Source organism: Mesoplodon densirostris, chromosome 3 (genome assembly GCF_025265405.1).
Source record: "Mesoplodon densirostris isolate mMesDen1 chromosome 3, mMesDen1 primary haplotype, whole genome shotgun sequence".
Taxonomy (NCBI): Eukaryota; Metazoa; Chordata; class Mammalia; order Artiodactyla; family Ziphiidae; genus Mesoplodon; species Mesoplodon densirostris.
In genome coordinates, this window is record NC_082663.1 from 63649458 (window position 1) to 63668164 (window position 18707).

An 18707-nucleotide genomic window follows, 5' to 3' on the forward strand; every position below is an offset into this window, starting at 1 on the left:
CTCTTTTTCGTGTCCACAATCTTGTAGCTCGGCCAGGATCATTCCAGTCTGTTGTCCCTTATTAGTTGACAGTCCTAGTCGGCTGCCTAGAAGCAGCTTCTTTGTCATATATCCCAACCTGGATCCCGCCAAAGAGAGATTACAGCAAATGTGCTTTTTTGTCTATCATCACTAGCTAGTGTTTTCACAGTGGGGAGAAACTATTTCCCAGATGATTTTGAATAGTGCAAGAAGACCAAGAAGACTAACTCTAGTTCCTTCCAATTCTTAGGCACCTATCAAGTGAAAATAATTCTGGCTTTTTATAGCTTTATCTGCTAAGTGTTTTGCTGTTAGAGCAAAAAGAAGGTGAGGGCGGGGGGAAAGAGATGGCCCCTCATTAAGTTCAAGGGTGGGGCAACGAATGGTACAAATAAATTCCACACACATACTCATTTTTTGGTAATCTCTGGTGTTGGGTAGTGGATAGGAAAAAAATCAGAAGTGTATATTTTGCGCCTGAATGCTTGAAAGAAAACAAAAACGGCATCTTTTTGTCATCCACTAACATTAACTTAAGGGCCTTGATCTTTGGACCTGTGCCACCCCGCGATCATTTCTGGAGAAGTAGCCATTTTGCAGATTCTGGAGAACGGTACCGAGGGCCGGACCCTGGTACTGAATCTCTCTTTCCCAAACGCCTGCGGAGCCAGTCCGGATCGGTAGCATCACGGCTGGTCTCCGTGATTTAGCAGCAACCTAGAGTCGGAAAAAACCGGAAGACGGGAGGCAGGGTTTCCCAGGTGGAATCAGGGGTGTGCGAAATTCATCATTAGTGAGGACAAGGCCCCACCGGGCGTTATCTGTGGTTACAGGTGCGGAGCTTCTCTAGGTCTCCGCGCCTCTGAGTCCAGTTAAGCTGCCACTCTTTCCCCAGGTGTGCAGCCTGCGTCCCAAGCTGCCTTCCCAACCTGGGGAAGTGGTCTCAGTGTACGTCTTTCTTGCCCACAAAGTGTCACCTCTCCCGTAAGTCATCCTTGGCCACACGGCGCCGATTTTAAATCGATAACACCATCAAGTCCAGCCAGACGCGCCGCTCTTCCAAATGCGCTTAGCACAGTACACCTCCGCGCTCCTTCCACCGTTCCCAGCTTCCTCCGCCCCTAGTTCCTACTCGGTCGTACTTAAAGCCCGGAGTGCTGGAGTGCGGCCCGGAGGAACGGGATGGCGAACTAGGAGCGGCGCCGGCGTCCAGCAGCCCGTCGCACCGGGCATGCTCAGTGGCACGGCTGGCTGGGTGGCCTCGCGAGCTGCACCCGGATCTGCTCGGCGGCGGCGGCGGCGGCTGCGGCGGCGACGTGAGCGCGCAGGGGGGCGGCGGCCTCGCCTCCTCTCTCTCTCTCTCTGCGCCTGGGTCGGGTGGGTGACGCCGAGCGCGAGATGTCGGATTTTGATAGTAACCCGTTTGCAGACCCGGATCTCAACAACCCTTTCAAGGTGAGCGTCGTCCCCAGCATCTCCCGCCACCGTGACGCGTCGTTGTTTGTTTAAACCGACAAGTTCCTTCGCGCCCGCCACTCGGCCCCCTTCAGCCCCTTAAGACAGAGGCTCGGGCCCGCCGCACCCCTCTGGGGGGTCGCGCTCCGGCCCACGCGTCACTCGTTTTGGGGTCGGAGTGGAACCTACCCAGCTCCCCATACGGCCGGCCCTCCCCGCGTCCCCGACTGGAGAGGGTCGTGCCCTGGCTCGGGAGTGAGGGTTCCCGGGGCTTCGGGGTTCCCGGCCCGCCTCTCGGGAGCGGGGAGAGTGAGAGCCTAGAGCAGGTGGAGTTGTCACCTGTCAGGTAAGTGTGGCTGGCCGGGCAGGGGCGGGGGCCGGGACGCGGCGGAGGGGGGCTCACCCTCGGGAGGGGTTGTCATGGGGACCCGAGGCGGCGCTGAGAGGAGCTGTGTGGGTGATGGCAGAGATGGTGGAGGAGAGGTGAGGGCACCGAGTACGCTGCAATTAAAAATAAAAGGTTTTTGTTTTTATTTTTTAAACTTGTGGTGCGCCCAGGTGCCACCAGCGGCGCTGCCATCCCTCCTCCCCACCATTTGCTTGAGGTTGAGGGTACTGATATCAAAGCGTAAGTTAAATATAAATAAACACACCTGGAAACAATAGTGCACGTGGACGATCATCTTCCTTCCTAACCGCTCTTAGTAAGGTAAACGACGGGATATTTTCCAAGCTCCTTGTGCGTCAGCTGTTCTCTGGGCTGTATGAGGATACCATTTCCCACATGAGATTCTTTCTTTCTTGGAGTCTTACCTTTTGGATCCCAGCTTCGAGAGGGCTTGGCATAGAAACCGGCAAAGGAAGACGACTAAGGTGTTCATTATCTGCGCCTAAATTAATGCAACGTCTATATAAATATCTTAAAAAGTACCACTCCAGGTTTCTTAATGAGTGCTGTTGTTTAGCAGGTGTAATTTGTTTCTGTTGCTCGAAGTTGGTTAATTTCTCCTGGTTATGTACAATAGTAACTTTAATTTGTGGTCCTACAAGGGTCACTTCTGGCTTGTTGAGTTTACATCTCTTCTTTTACTCCTGGTTTTATCTCTTATTAAGAATTCTAGAAAAGGAAAAACATCCCTCTTCTGATTGTTTGCCTGTTAATTTCATGGAGGATTATCTTAACTAAATAATTATTGACAGCTTGACTCACTGTAGAAATGTAGAATAGACTCAGTCAACTATTCCTTTGCCTCTAATATCACTTAAGAAAATTCTCTACACCTGGCCTGAAACTTTTAGGTTTTAAAGATGATATGGTTATACTCTGAGTAGAATTTTTTCCCCCCAGAAGTTTAGTATTTAGTATTCCATCATCCCATGTTGTGGAAAATCGGATTATTCTTAAATCATAAACATTCTAAAGAGACACCTGATAACTTGCCAAACGGGTATTATTTTAGAATATTTTGAGGTATAACATTAAGAACCTGTTAGCTCTTCCTAATTCAAATAATTCATTGATGCTGTTTATTCAGCATCTGACAGTTTGGCTGTTTTCTGTTCTGTCATTCCATTTCCTGGCTTAATTTACGTAGCTAGTTCTCTTGTTAGGGCAAGGCATTGTCGGCTTCTTAGCCCAGACCGCTTTTTTGTGACGTGTAATGTTGCCATGACACTTTCCTCTTCTGCTGTACAGAAGGTTGCTGTAATAATTCTAAACCCAAAAGTAGCTTTAAATATTCATTGTGGTATAAAATTATAAACTTTTTTGTTCTTTATAAGTGGGTGCATTCAGAGGACAGGGATTATTTAGGTTCATAAAATGCCTCAAAGGATGGATAATTTAGGCCTAAAGAAGACTCGGTTGTACACGTTTCTGTTTATGATCTTTCCCTATTTTCGGTGACTGTCAGGGCATTGTGTATCTGACCTTTTATTTTTCTACTTAAATTCAGCTACCCTTCCTCCTCTCAAAGTAAAGCTTTACATTTATAGCATATTCTTTCTACTTTCTACTGTTGGTTTCCTTTTATGTAAATGTGATTTTTGAAATAGCATTTCTGGTCCTCTCTACTTACTTACAAAAAGTTTTCAGGTGCATCTTTGTGTTACCTTATTGTCATCTTTCTTCTCAAATCTGTTCTTATTTTCAATATTTGAAATATTTCAATATTCAAAAATAAAGTTCATATTTTCAAAATATATATTTCACATTTGGCAACCATCCTAATTTCTTCTTGATTAAAAGCTATTTGATTTCCATTGCTAACTTGCCCATTGTCTTACATCAAGGTAGGTAGTGCAGAATTAGCATTGGAATTTAGATCACCTGATTCCTAGTCAATTGCTGATGGCACTATATATTCTGTTTGCATTTCTTTCACCAAAATTCTTGTTTTGTGTTTGGAGCTTGGACTTGAGGCTCTCATGTAGTATTTAAAAGTTTTGGCTCAAGAGTTAAACAAACAAACAAAAAACCCAAAACTGCATTTAATCTTGGCTTTGTCACTGACCAGCTGTGAAACCTTGGAAAGTTTCTTAGCCTCTCTATGCCTTTAGTTTACTATTATGTAGAATAGAATAATATCAATAGTACCTTCTCCATAGGATTGTTAATAGGATTAGGTGAACATACATTTAGTGTGTTATCAGTGCTCAATGCATGGTGCCTTTAATTAGATAATAATAGGTAGTATTAATAGGAATTCAAGGAACTGTATTTAATTATAGTTGACGATATTATTCTTAGCTTATTAATTTGGTGAAGTTCATGTTACCTTTGAATCTTCTAGAGTGCTAATAGTACCTGTTTGGCGGGTCATAGTTGAGGAATCAAGGCTAAAAATAATTAAGTGGTTTGCCCTAGGTCACCCTACTAAGAGTATAGACCCAGGTTGTCTGAATCCTAGTGCTTTGTCACTTCACATGCTTCCTCCCTAATAAAAGAACTTTATATTAAAATTGAGCAACTGTCCATTTTATTTTGGCCTCAAACATTAATTCTACTCTATTGAAATAATCTATTTAAAATGATGTACAATTCAGTGTTCTTATTTATCTTTTTAGTTGCAGTAATATCAGTGGTATCCTAAGAGTTTAGTTGAAGTTGAAAATTGAAAACTTTGTCTTAAAAAGAGACCCATGGGCTTCCCTGGTGGTGCAGTGGTTAAGAATCCGCCTGCCAATGCAGGGGACATGGGTTCGAGCCCTGGTCCGGGAAGATCCCACATGCCGTGGAGCAACTAAGCCTGTGCTCTAGAGCCCACAAGCCACAACTACTGAAGCCCGCAGGCCTTGAGTCCGTGCTCTGCAACAAGAGAAGCCACCGCAATGAGAAGCCCGCACACTGCAACTAGAGAAAGCCCGCACGCAGCGACGAAGACCCAACGCAGCCAAAAAAAAAAAAAAAAGAGAGAGAGACCCATAATTCAAGGATGTTACCCATTTTGTTTTCATTTACAATAAAGTGGATGCCACTCTTCCCTTAGCCATTTAAAATTTTAAGACTGGAGATTGGATAGCAACAGGAAAGGATTTTTTTCTTTATCTTTCAGCATTAATCTGGAACATAGTGGTAGTAATTTATGGTCTGTGGTATTTTATGTTCATGTGAACTGCATGAGTTCCCACTCTCTTTTCCTCAGGTCGATATTTTAAAAAAGAGTCCATTGAGCTGCCGATTATATTTCATCAAATTAAGATGCATCATTATTTTATTTAACTCTGTTTCAGTTATCTATTGCTGTGTAACAAATACATGCAAAATCCGCAGATATGGAGGCCGACTGCATTACACCAGTTTGTATAAGGGACTTGAGCATCTGAGGATTTTGGTATCCAAGGGGGCTCCTGGAACCAATACCCTGCTTATAGCAAGGGACGATTGACTGTAATCCCAAAATGTAGTGGCTTGAAACAAAAATTATTTGCTCAGTATTTTGTTATTTGAGCTACATGTAGCTGGACGGTTTGTTTTTAAATGTTATTGTCTAGAGTCACTCATGTGGCTTCAATCATCCAGCAGCTTGACTAGAGTGGGATGGTTTAAGATGTCCTCGCTCAAGTACCTGGCAGTTACCTGGGGCTGTCAGTGGGGGCAGCGATTGGTGCTCTTTCATGTGGCCTTTCCTAGGAATAGCCTGGGCTTTTTACGTGGTGGTAGCAGTGTTCCAAGAGGACAAGAGTGAAAGCCACAAGGCTTCTTGAGTCAGTTCACTTCTGCTACATTCTTTTAGTCGAAACAAGCCACAAAACCAGCCCAGATTCAGAAAAGGAGTGGGAGGATTAGACTTCACATCTTGATGAAAGGAACTCTGTCCCTCTTGATACAGACCTAGGAACTGAAAAGATAAACCCAGTGTAAAATGGTGAGACAGGTACAGGATAACCTCAATAGAACTCCCATCAAATGGAGGAGGAGTGGGAGGCACGTAGCAGTCGCTGGTACAAATAGCAGGTCTGAAATCCAGCCAGGCTCATTAGTCAGGGTCCCCTGCTTTGGGGGCAATGAGAGTTCTTTGATTAGGGCCCAGTTCTACTACCTTGGAAGTCTTTTTCTAATCTTATTTTCTTCTGCTTTTGGCTCTACCCTCTGAGAAGTCCTTCTTTTCTGTAAATTACCTCAGTTTGTAACTGAGTAGTATTTTCAGTCTGCTTCCTTCCCATTGAAAATTGGGAGTCCAGAAACCTCTTTTCAATTTGAAATGTCTCTGTTTCTTTTAGTCCAGGCTGGTACAACCCTCTTAACAATTTGTTAATCTTATCTGGGTTCAAACTATCGCTTAAAACACGTCTGTAGTTCTTTTTGAGACAGTCTTCTTTATTTAGGGTATAGTGTCAGGGTGCTATGGATCAACGCTCTTAAGATATGTAAAAACCTTTTGTCTATGGATTATCTCCTAGGGCAGTGTAAGCTCCCAGGCAGGTACAATGGGAGGCTGCTAGTGTGGGCGGGGTACCTCTCACAAATACTAAATGACAAAACTAGTGTTTGAGCATGTTTTATTTTGGTCCTTGGCTTTAACAATAATTGTAACAGAAATGATGGTGAGTGTGAAAATTTTGAATATAAACTGTTGTTTTGCTGATGTTGCCCCCCCCCACCAGAAAGGTTTTTTGGAGTGCAGTTAATATTTACTAGTGTCAAATGCAGATCCAGGAAACTTACTGGATATTTTCTTAATATGAATCACAGTGTTATGTAGTTCCTGAAAATATATATTGGATTAATGAAGTTAGTGACCAGTTCTTAAAAATGAATCTACAGTATTCTGTTCTTGTCCATCCAGTGAATATTGTCTTCAGTTCCAAGTGCATATTTAAAGACTGGTTTGAACAAGATAGGTTGTTCCCAAGAAGAAGACAGAATGACCATGGGTCTGGAATCAAGTCCTAGGAAAATTAAGTTTACTCAATGGGTTTAGTCTATAGAAGGCTAAAGGGAAGTTTGAGATATACAGATGCTTGAAGGGTTCTTAGTTGGTTGAATGAATAAATTTGTTCTTGCTTCAGGAAAAAAAAGGCCAATGGGCAGAGTTTATATGAAAATAGATTTTATCCTAACATAAAGATTTTTAAAAGTCTATTAGAATAGCCTGACAATGCTTTTTTGGTATGGAGTTCCCCAGCACTTGAAGGAATTCAAACAGAATTTCAATGACCTATCACAGATGCTAAGGCAGAGATTTGTGTCTCAAGTTTTTTTTCTACTTTAAAACTCTCTAACTGTTACATTTTTGTACCCTTATGGACCATTTTGTGAATGCATAAGTTCTCTCATGTTTTAATCTACTGGTTATTGGAATTAGTCTGATCATCTCAGAGAAGAGGGTTTATGTTCTAGGATGCTGTGCTCTGAGCCCCAGCATCTACTGAGGGAGCAGCCTGAAGTGATTACTTACACATAGGCGAACATGTCCTTTACCGTGTTATGCTTGCCATGCTGGTCTTAGCTGAATGATCTTATCAAGCAGAAGCCAGTCTTTGAGCTGATCAGGAACAGATAAGATCGCTTGGTCCAAAAACTTTGCCCCAACAAGAACAGTGATAGTTAACGGAGCTATCTTTCTCAGGAACGTGAACTGAGAGCACAGAGAAAAAGTCAGGTAGTTGTAGTGAGGATAACCATGGAAAGACATGGGGAAAGAGCCAAATTATCTATCTTGCAAATCATGAAGCACTGGAGTAGGAATCATCTGACCAGGGCTTCTGAGGTCATTTTATAGAATTCCAGTCCCTTATTTGAGCTGCTCTTGAACTACAAGAGATATTGCCATGTTTTGAAGAATTCCAGCCTCTGTGAAACCTGGCATCCTTCTTTCTGTGTGCAGAGTCTGTTTCTTTCAACCAGAATTGCCTAAAGGTAAATGCAAAGCAATATCTTCTTGCCCAAATAGTGATAGAATCAAACCTGTAGGGACTTCCCTGGTGGCGCAATGGTTAAGAATCTGCCTGCCAATGCTGGGGATGCGGGTTCGATCTGTGGTCGGGGAAGATCCCACATGCCGTGGAGCAACTATGTCCACGCACCACAACTACTGAACCTGCGCTCTAGAGACCACGAGCCACAACTACTGAAGCCCGCGCACCTAGAGCCCGTGCTCCACAACAAGAGAAGCCACCACACTGAGGAGCCTGTGCAACAAAGAGTAGCTCCCGCTCGCCACAACTAGAGAAAGCTGCGCGCAGCACTGAAGACCCAATGCAGCCAAAAACAAAAAAACAAAAAAAAAATCAAACCTGTATTTAGGGACTTCCCTGGTTGTGCAGTGGTTAAGAATCCACCTGCCAATGCAGGGGACACGAGTTTGAGCTCTGGTCCGGGAAGATCCCACATATCACAGTGCAACTAAGTCCGGGTGCCACAGCTATTGAGCCTGTGCTCTAGAGCCTGCAAGCCACAACTACTGAAGTCTGCACGCCTAGAGCCCGTGCTCCACATCAAAGACAAGCCACCACGAGAAGCCTGCGCACCGCAACAAAGAGTAGCCCCTGCTCACTGCAACTAGAGAAGGCCCGCATGCAGCAACGAAGACCCAACGCAGCCAAAAATAAATAAATAAATTTATGAAAAAAGAAAAAAACCCTGTATTTAGACCGAATACAGATAAAAATGATAGAAGAGGTCTACATGATATAATTAATGTTGTACTTAGTTTTTGGTGGTAATGAAAGTCCAAACACTATGGGATGTTTTTAAATCACAAGAAGGAAATTTCCCAACTTTTAATAGGTATGGGCATAAAAGACGATGTTGGAGGTTGGTTGGATTTGACTTTGTACCAAGTGTCTTCCCTGTGCAAGAAATGCCACAAGAAATCCTTGTGTGTATGCAGATAGCAATCTCAATAATCTCCTTCTCCCTGGCATTTGGTATGGGGTGCTTATAAGAATTAGTAATGCCAGTTCATCAGTTGATGGACATTTGGGTTGTTTCCACCTTTTGACTATTATGAATAATGGTGCTATAAACATCTGTATACAAGTTTTTGTTTGAACACTTATTTTAATTTCTGTTGGGTATATACCTAGGAGTAGAATCTCTGGGTCTTCTGGTAGCAATGCTGAATCATTTGAGGAATTGCCAGACAGTTTTCTAAAGTGGCTGCACCATTTTATATTCCCGCCAGCAGTGTATGAGGGTTCCGCTTTCTCTACATCCTAGTCAATATTTGTTGTTACCTGTTAATAAATCTAGCCATCCTAGTGAGTGTGAAGTATCTAATTTTGGTTTTGATTTGCATTCCCCTGATGACTGTATGATGTTGAACATATTTTATGTGCTTATTGGCCAGTTGTGTATCATCTTTGGAGAAATGTCTATTCAGATCCTTTGCCCATTTTAAAATTGGGTTGCCTTTTTATTATTGAGTTGTAAGTGATTTTTTAAATATATTTTGGATATAAGTTCTTTATCCAGATATACGATTTACAAATATTTGCTCCCATTTTGTCGATTACTTTTTTACTTTCTTGTTAATGTCCTTTGAAGCACAAAAGTTCTAAATTCTGATTAACTTCAAATTATCTATATTTAGTGGCTTTTGTTTTGATATTGTATCCAAGAATCCTTTGCCAAACCTGAGGTAATGAACATTTATCCCTGTGTTTTCTTCCAAGAGCTTTATAGTTTTAGCTCTTACTCTTACTTACTTTAGCTCTTAGCTTTATGATTCATTTTGAGTTAATTTTTGTACAGGGTGTGAAGTAAGGTCGAACTTCATTCTTTTGAATGTGGATATCCAGTTGTTCCAACACCATTTGTTGAACAGACTGTTCTTTCTCCTTTGAATGATCTTGGCACCCTCGTTGAAAAATCTCTATTCTTAATCTGTGTTCTTGCAAAAGAAATGAAATATTTTAGTTAAAAAAGCCCTTCGTATTTCATGCAAAATGGCTCCCAAATACCTGCTGAAGTCCCTAGAGTATATATATTAGCTTTCCCAGCTTCCCAAATTGCCAGAGCTAGTGTTGCAGCTCCTTCTAATCTCTGCTTGTTTCAAAGCATTAAAAAAAAAAGTAATAGTGGGTTTTATACTTGTTTTTAGAACGTAATTCTAAATACATCAATATTACCAACTTGATACTTTTCCTTTTCTTTAAAAGAAACACTTCCATTTATTTTACAGAGTACAGATGAATTACTGAATCTTTTTTGCATATCAGCAGAATTGTTGGAACCTCTTAAAAGAATAAAGCAAGAAATAAGTGTATATTATAAAGTGTAGTGCATTTTGAGTATTGGTGAGGTCAAACTAGGAAGAAAGGATTTGTGATAGGTATGCATTATAATTCTAAATTGATTGTTAATAGAAGAAAAATAAATCAGACATTTGAATGCAAGTGATTTAGTATATGTAGCTATTACAGATTTTTTCTTATCAAACACAGCCAAAACAATGCATATCATAGAAAAAACAATATGTACACAACAAATACTGGATGTTTCCACTTTGTTCAAGAGAAATAAGCAAAGGCAGAGTTGTATATATGCTACTGGCAGTCATTTTATCTGTGAGAACCCTCCAATGGTGGTTAGAATTCTCATATAGTGATGTGGAATATATGTGGAAGGTGGTAGGTGATAGGAGATAGGAAAAAATATGGGCCAGGGCTTCCCTGGTGGCGCAGTGGTTGAGAGTCTGCCTGCTGATGCAGGGGACACGGGTTCGTGCCCCGGTCTGGGAGGATCCCACATGCCACGGAGCGGCTGGGCCCGTGAGCCATGGCCGCTGAGCCTGCGCGTCCGGAGCCTGTGCTCCGCAACGGGAGAGGCCGCAACAGTGAGAGGCCTGCGTATTGCAAAAAAAAAAAAAAAAAAAAAAAGAATATGGGCCAGTCACAGCAGGGGCTGGTGTACTAGTGTAATTTTACTACCGTTTAGCAATTTTCCCGAAGCTGTTTATGCTTCTTTTGCGTTGATTTAGCCAGTCTTGTGGTTTTATTTATGGCCTAGCATACCTAATTTTTGGCGTCTCAAATAGTCATAAATTTTAGTGAGTTGCTTATAAGTAAGTGGCATATTATAAAAATGTAAATTAATGTATTCCCTAAGCTTCAGAGAGTGTTACATGCTTTTTCTACTTGATTAAAAAAAATTTTTATGGAAATGTTTATATTTGAATCTCAGGGGAACTTAACCACCATTTAGAGTTGAGTCCATAAGAAAATATTCTATGAGCTATATATATTGCAGACAAACATTTCTGTGTTCTTAGCCTGGTGCTGGGGGCTTAGAGGAAGAAGTTAATGAAGTTTACAGAGGTGGCCCAGGGGGAGTTGGTAAAAGGGTGGCTTTGGAACCAGGCAGCCTAGATTTGCTTGTCTGCCTCCTAGCTAGGTGACCTTAGGCAAATTGCTTAATTTTTCTGCCTTCAGTATTTATTTATTTATTTTTTTACATTTCTTATAGTTCCAGAAGTTTAGCTTTTGAATTAAGACAAAGATGGGAAGCTCTTAAAATAACAGATAAAGGAAATAAATTATGGTGCAAGATTATCTTTGGTTGCAACATGTGATTATTTATTCTTCTCGTTTATTTTATCCCTAAATTGCCTATGTTTCCTAAGGCAGACTCTAATTTTTATTAACTTTTAAACTTTTGGTATCAACAGAAATAGCAACAAAAACAAAACATAGAAATTACTGGTTGTCTTACAAAATGTGGGGATTTTAGAAGCTATTATATATCACAACCTGAACTGAGGGTAGTAATAATGAGAGCTCATTTTATTTTTATGACAAATCACCTTGTGATGTAAACTTTGTTTAAATGTTGGAAAGTTGTACACTTGGTTGTTTAATGTTGATGATTTTTGAAAAGGCTATCTAGTGTTCTTTTTATTATATTTGAGTCTAATATTTTTTAAAGTTGTGATTATGATTACTTTTTGACATCATGGGAAGTTAGCAGGAGATGAATCCCCTGGTGTCACAGTTGGAACTCTGAACATTTTCTCCCCATGGATATATAGTTGTAGATTTGGATTTGGTGGTATGATTTTAAGTACTGGTCTGAAGAGCTTAACCACTAAGTTAACAAGAGTAGGTCATTTAGCCAGAAATCATTTCATAAGAAAATGTTCTGGGGGCTTCCCTGGTGGCACAGTGGTTAAGAATCTGCCTGTCAGTGCAGGGGACACGGGTTCGACCCTTGGTCCGGGAAGATCCCACATGCCATGGAGCAACTAAGCCCGTGTGCCACAACTACTGAGCCTGTGCTCCGGAGCCCATGAGCCACAACCACTGAAGCCCGCGCCTAGAGCCCATGCAACAAGAGAAGCCACTGCAATGAGAAGCCTGCGCGCTGTGATGAAGAGTAGCCCCCGCTCTGTGCAACTAGAGAAAGCCCGTGCTCAGCAATGAAGACCCAACGCAGCCAAAAATAAATAAATAAATTAAAAAAAATGTTCTGTAAAACATATATTTAATCTGAGGTGGAAAAACTACATTTAAAAGTTGACTGGGCCTCCCTGGTGGCGCAGTGGTTGAGAGTCCGCCTGCCGATGCAGGGGATACGGGTTCGTGCCCCGGTCCGGGAGGATCCCATATGCTGCGGGGCGGCTGGGCCCGTGAGCCATGGCTGCTGAGCCTGCGCGTCCGGAGCCTGTGCTCCGCAGCGGGAGAGGCCACAACAGTGAGAGGCCCGCATACCGCAAAAAAAAAGTTGACTGCCGCAGCTCATGTAGCTCAATATCAAAAAAACAAACAACCCAGTCCAAAAATGGGCAGAAGACTTAAATAGCCATTTCTCCAAAATGTATTGTATTGCCAACAAACACATGAAAAGATGCTCAACATCACTAATCGTTAGAGAAATGCAAATCAAAACTACAATGAGATGTCACCTCACACCGGTCAGAATGGCTATCATCAAAAAATCTACAAACAATAAATGCTGGAGAGGTTGTGGAGAAGAGGGAACCCTCTTGTACTGCTGGTGGGAATGTAAATTGATATACCACTATGGAGAACAGTATGGAGGTTCCTTAAAAAACTAAAAATAGTACTACCATATGACCCAGCAATCACTACTGGGCATATACCCTGAGGAAACCATAATTCAAAAAGAGTCATGTACCACAATATTCACTGCAGCTCTATTTACAGTAGCCAGGACATGGAAGCAAGCTAAGTGTCCATCGACAGATGAATGGATAAAGAAGATGTGGCACATATATACAATGGAGTATTACTCAGCCATAAAAAGAAATGAAATTGAGTTATTTGTAGTGAGGTGGATGGACCTAGAGTCTGTCATACAGAGTGAAGTAAGTCAGAAAGAGAAAAACAAATACCGTATGCTAACGCGTATATATGGAACCTAAAAAAAAAAAAAGGTTCTGAAGAACCTAGGGGCAGGGAAGGAATAAAGATGCAGATGTAGAGAATGGACTTGAGGCAATGGGGAAGGGGAAGGATAAGCTGGGACGAAGTGAGAGAGTGACATGGACATATATACACTACCAAATGTAAAATAGATAGGTAGTGGGAAGCCCCACATAGCACAGGGAGATCAGCTTGATGCTTTGTGTCCACCTAGAGGGGTGAGATGGGGGGGTGGGAGAGAGACGCAAGAGGGAGGAGATATGGGGACATATGTATATGTATAGCTGATTCACTTTGTTATACAGCAGAAACTAACACACCATTGTAAAGCAAATATACTCCAATAAAGATGTTAAAAAAAAAAGTTGACTGCCTATAATATGACCAAAATACTAAGACTTAAAAAAATTTTTTTTCACAGGTCTTTGCCTGCCACATTTAGCGGTAATTGTTTTGCTATTTCAGTATTTAATATGAATGACAGAAAACTCATTAATCTTGGTGGAGAACCACTATGTATGATAAAACAAACTTTTTGTTGCAAAAATCTCTTGAGAGTTTATTGGAAATAAGGGATGTCCTCCCATCCTTAGGATATCAGTTCAGTGGCTCATTCATTAGTGGTCATTTGAGCTTGGCAGTCAGTTGAACAGACATATGACGAATATTTTCCTGTTCTTTGTGATCAACCTTTTTCTTTTTATGTCTGTGCATTAGTATTGGGGCACCTAGCTCTTTTAGCTACCCAATTTCTCAAATTTCAGAAGAAATTTTCATGATTCCATATAATAGAATGCTAAAATAAAGTATCCAGTTTGTAAGTATTCAAACTCTGGTGTTACTGTAGTCTCCGTTTGCCAATCCCCCTACCCCACCCCTTTTCACTTTCCTAATGAGCGTTTCTCTATTTAATGAGGGCAGTGAGTGATTTGGTACTTAGATTTTGAAGACATATGGACTTATAGCTGGTTGGCAACATTTCTTCCAAGAAATGTTACATCTGATTATCTTTTTAAAACACAACTTTGAGATATAATTCATATACCATACAGTTCACCAATTTAACGGGTACAATTTAGTGATTTTTAGTATTTTCACAGTTGTGCAGTCATTACTACTATCAATTTTTGAACATTTTCATCACCCCAGAAAGAAACCCCATACCCTTTAGCAGCCATTCCTCATTTCCCTCCCAACTTCTCCAGCACTAGGCAGCCACTAATATTCTTTCTGGACATTTCATACAAATGGAATCATACAGTATGTAGTCTTTATGACTGGTAGCTTTCATATAGCATCATGTGTTTAAGGTTCATCCATATTATAGCATGTATCAGGACTTCATTTCTTTTTTTTTCTTTTTTTTTTTTTTTCTTTTTGCGGTATGTGGGCCTCTCACTGTTGTGGCCTCTCCCGTTGCGGAGCACAGGCTCCAGATGCGCAGGCCCAGCGGCCATGGCTCACGGGCCCAGCCGCTCCGCGGCATATGGGATCCTCCCAGACCGGGGCACGAACCCGCATCCCCTGCATCGGCAGGCGGACTCTCAACCACTGCGCCACCAGGGAGGCCCAGGACTTCATTTCTTTTTATTGTCAAATTATAATTCCATTGCATGGGTATACTACATTTTATTTGTACATTTGTCAGTTGATATAAATTTGGGTTGTTTCTAACTTTTGGCTGTTAGGAATCATGCTGCTATGAATATTTGTACAAGTTTTTTACAAGTGGATATATGGATATATACCTAGGAGTGGAATTGCTAGGTCATTTGTTAGTTGCCAAAGTATTTTCCAAAATGGCTGTACCATTTTACATTCTTACCAGGGGAGTGTAAGGATTCTAGTTTTTTGACATCCTTACCAATACTATCTTTTTTATTATAGCTATTCTAGTAGTGTGAAGTGGTATCTCAGTATGGTTTTGATTTGCATTTCCCTGATAGCTAGTGATGCTGAGTGTCTTTTCATGCGCTTAGTGGCCATTTGTACATTTTCTTTAGAGAAATGTCTATTCAGATCCTTTGCCCATTTAAAAATTGTTGTCTTTTTATTACTGAGATAAAGTTTTTTATATATATTCTAGATACAGGTCACTTATCAAATATATGTGAAAATTTTCTCCAATTTTGTAGGTTGTCTTTTTACTTTCTTGATGGTGTACTTTATAGCAGGAAAGTTTTAAATTTTGATGAAGTCCAGTTATCTGTTTTTTTCTTCTGTTGCTTATGCTTTTGGTGTTATATCTAAGAAGACATTGTCTAACCCAAGGTCATGAAGATTTACTCCTGTGTTTTCTTCTAAGCGTTTTATAATTTTAGTGCATATATTTTGGGCTTTGATTCATTTTGAGTTAATTTTTGTATATGGTCAGAGGTGTCAGTTCTCTAAAGTTACTTAACTTTTAAAATCTTTAAGGATTTATTACAGATGTAGGACACTTTGATACTATCTTAATGTTCAGTTCCTTACCCTGTTGGTTTAAGAAGTCACTTGTTAGGTTTCTAGCCACTGCTCTATCTTTAGACATATTGTCTTGTTTTGTCTGGCTTTCATGTAATTCATGTAGCTCAAAATGGTGCCACATAATAAATATGCAGTTTGGAATTGTAGGACCCCTTTACTTTAGTGATATGGCATTTGCTAATTCTTTTGCCAGTGGACTATTTTCTGTTATTTTGGTTAGATGGTTAATGTGGATCCAGTGGCATAATTTGAAAAACAAGCCAAGCATATCCTCTGTCTTTATCACCATTATATTTAAACTTTAGTATTTGCCGGTTTGATAAGGTCTTTATAGTTACTTAAAGTTTTTGTGTAATTGCTGTGATTGTATTAGAGATTAAACAGTTTCAAATTCAGTTGTCTTCTAGAGGTTATCATTGAAGATGGAACAAGAGTAGATTATTTATTTAGCCAAAAATTTATGGAGCACTGAAAGTGAATCAGACACTGTGATAGTCACTAGGAATACAGAGATGAAGAAGTCCCTGATGTTAAGGATCCACACTTGAGTTGGGAGACATAATGTGCGGTTAAGTGCTTTGAAGGAGAAAGAATTGGTCAGTATTGTAGCCTCAGTTCCCCTGAATGCAGAGTCTGAGGCAGAAAGCTTAGGTGTTGTTATAGTTTGCCTCCCTCATTTTATAGATGGGAAAATTCAGACACAGAGGTTAATAGTTTCAAGTTTAGTCATGAATTACAGAACTTGGATGAAAACTATTCCATGAATGGCTTTAATAAGGATAGAGGATTTCTTAAAGCAACTGCTCAGAGTGCTGTTGGCAGTATAAAATAGAACATATATATACACAATATAATATAGAATAGAAAGCACCAGATCTCTTAATTTCATTTTGACTGTGGGCTAAGAAACTAGAGTTTCTTGCTTTCTATATTATTTAAGTCCCTTCCATAGATCATTAGTTATCTGGATGAAATTTTCACCAAATTATATTATGTTCAGAAATTATGTTTTGTTTCCAAAGAATTCTTCCTTTAGAATGTAGAGGGGCTAGATAGTGAAATAATTTTTTTTTTTTGGCACTTAATGCTGGTGTTAACATGGACAAAAATTGCAATTTAAGGTGTGGTTTGTTAACTTTTAAGTTGCACTTATGAGGTAAATCTGCTTGGGTGTGTTTGCTTCAGTTGTTTCTAATTTACTAAGGAGAGATCTGGTCCATAAAAAATTAGTTTTGAGTCTCTCAGGTTTGAGTTAAAATTGTCATGACTTGCAGTGACAATGAATATTAATTTTTCAACATCATGATTTATTGAATAATTCCTAGTGATTAGTAAGCACTCCTTATAATGAGTTATAGAAGTTTTGCTAAATGTTGTTTTAAGAGTCTTGCTGAGATTTTTTTTTCGCGGGCCTCTCACTGTTGTGGCCTCTCCTATTGTGGAGCACAGGCTCAGGACGCACAGGCTCAGCAGCCATGGCTCACGGGCTCAGCTGCTCCGCGGCATGTGGGATCTTCCTGGACCGGGACACGAACCCGTGTCCCCTGCATCGGCAGGCGGACTCTCAACCACTGTGCCACCAGGGAAGCCCTCTTGCTGAGATTTTTAATGGCTTCTTGTAGTAGTTCCCCCTCCCCCCTTGAAATTCTCAGTGTCTTTTATTTATTTATTTATTTAATTTTTTTTTTGCGGTATGCGGGCCTCTCACTGTTGTGGCCTCCTCCGTTGCGGAGCACAGGCTCCGGACGCGCAGGCTCAGCGGCCATGGCTCACGGGCCCAGCCGCTCCGCGGCATATGGGATCCTCCCAGACCGGGGCACGAACCCGTATCCCCTGCAACGGCAGGCGGACTCTCAACCACTTGCGCCACCAGGGAGGCCCTCTCAGTGTCTTTTAAATTCATATGATTACAATAGCGTTGAGAAGTATAGAGTAGGAAAAAAGTGTTACTCTCTGAAGGTAGTACCTCTCATAGCCCCTAGTTTGGGACTTTTCTTGTTTAATCAAGTTGCCTAGTCTAGTGTGTAATATTGATTGGATTAAGCAGAGCTATTGAGTATTTTAATTAAGTTTTGTGGAGCAATGCAGTGTTTAATTCAGCCTTTTTCTTTTGAAGACATATTGTCTGAAACATAAATTTGTATTCTTTTTCAGATTTTCTTCTAAAAACTTGGTCTTTGGAGTCAGATTTGAAATTGAATCTTGACCATGTCACTTGTTAACTATATGACTTTGGGCAAATTACTTAAATATCTCTGAGCTAGTATTCTCAGCAGTGAAAGAAAGGATATAGAATCTAAGTTATAGGGGTGCTCTGAGGATTACATGAGATAATTTAAAAATCTAGTATTGTGCTAAACTAGATGAATTCTTTCTCTCTCCTTCAGTCTGTCTTTGCTTTAGCTATCTTCAGTTTCCCATAGGTTTCCTTGATAGAATTGTAAGTATTCATCTTTTTCTGAATTTTAAAAAATATTTAAATTATTGTCTTCTGATATCTCGTGAAAAAGTGTGAGGAAAGTGAAAAAGTATGGTGAAAGTCTGCTACTGTGTTGTATAAGAACGTTGGCTTGGAAAACTTCTGATCAGGTCTCTTGTCATCTTTTGTAATTTTGAAAAACTTTGAGGGAATTTAGCTTTAAGTCTGAGTTTGTTTTCCTTTTTGTAACATACTGAATTTGCCCAAATGGATGAAAGTGAAATTATTAGCCATTCTTGAATAAATTATAATGACTAGATCAGCACTGTTGAATGCAAATATTTGTGCCACATGTAATTTAAAATTTTGCAGTAGCCATATGGAAAAAAATCAGGTGAAATTATTATTATTATTTTTTTGCGGTATGTGGGCCTCTCGCTGTTGTGGCCTCTCCCGCTGTGGAGCACAGGCTCCTGATGGGCAGGCTCAGCAGCCATGGCTCATGGGCCCAGCCGCTCCA

The 18707-nt window shown here is 40.6% G+C and overlaps 1 protein-coding gene across 1 annotated transcript in view; it reads left to right on the forward strand.

Moving 5' to 3' along the window:
- The first annotated feature begins 1309 nt into the window (after positions 1-1309).
- The window catches only part of SCAMP1 (secretory carrier membrane protein 1), a 109616-nt gene continuing 92218 nt past the window's right edge, over positions 1310-18707 (forward strand). Inside the window, exon 1 of the mRNA XM_060093078.1 lies at positions 1310-1476. Within this exon, the coding sequence (XP_059949061.1) occupies positions 1420-1476 (57 nt within the window). The 5' untranslated portion in view covers positions 1310-1419. The remainder of the gene's footprint in view (positions 1477-18707) is intronic.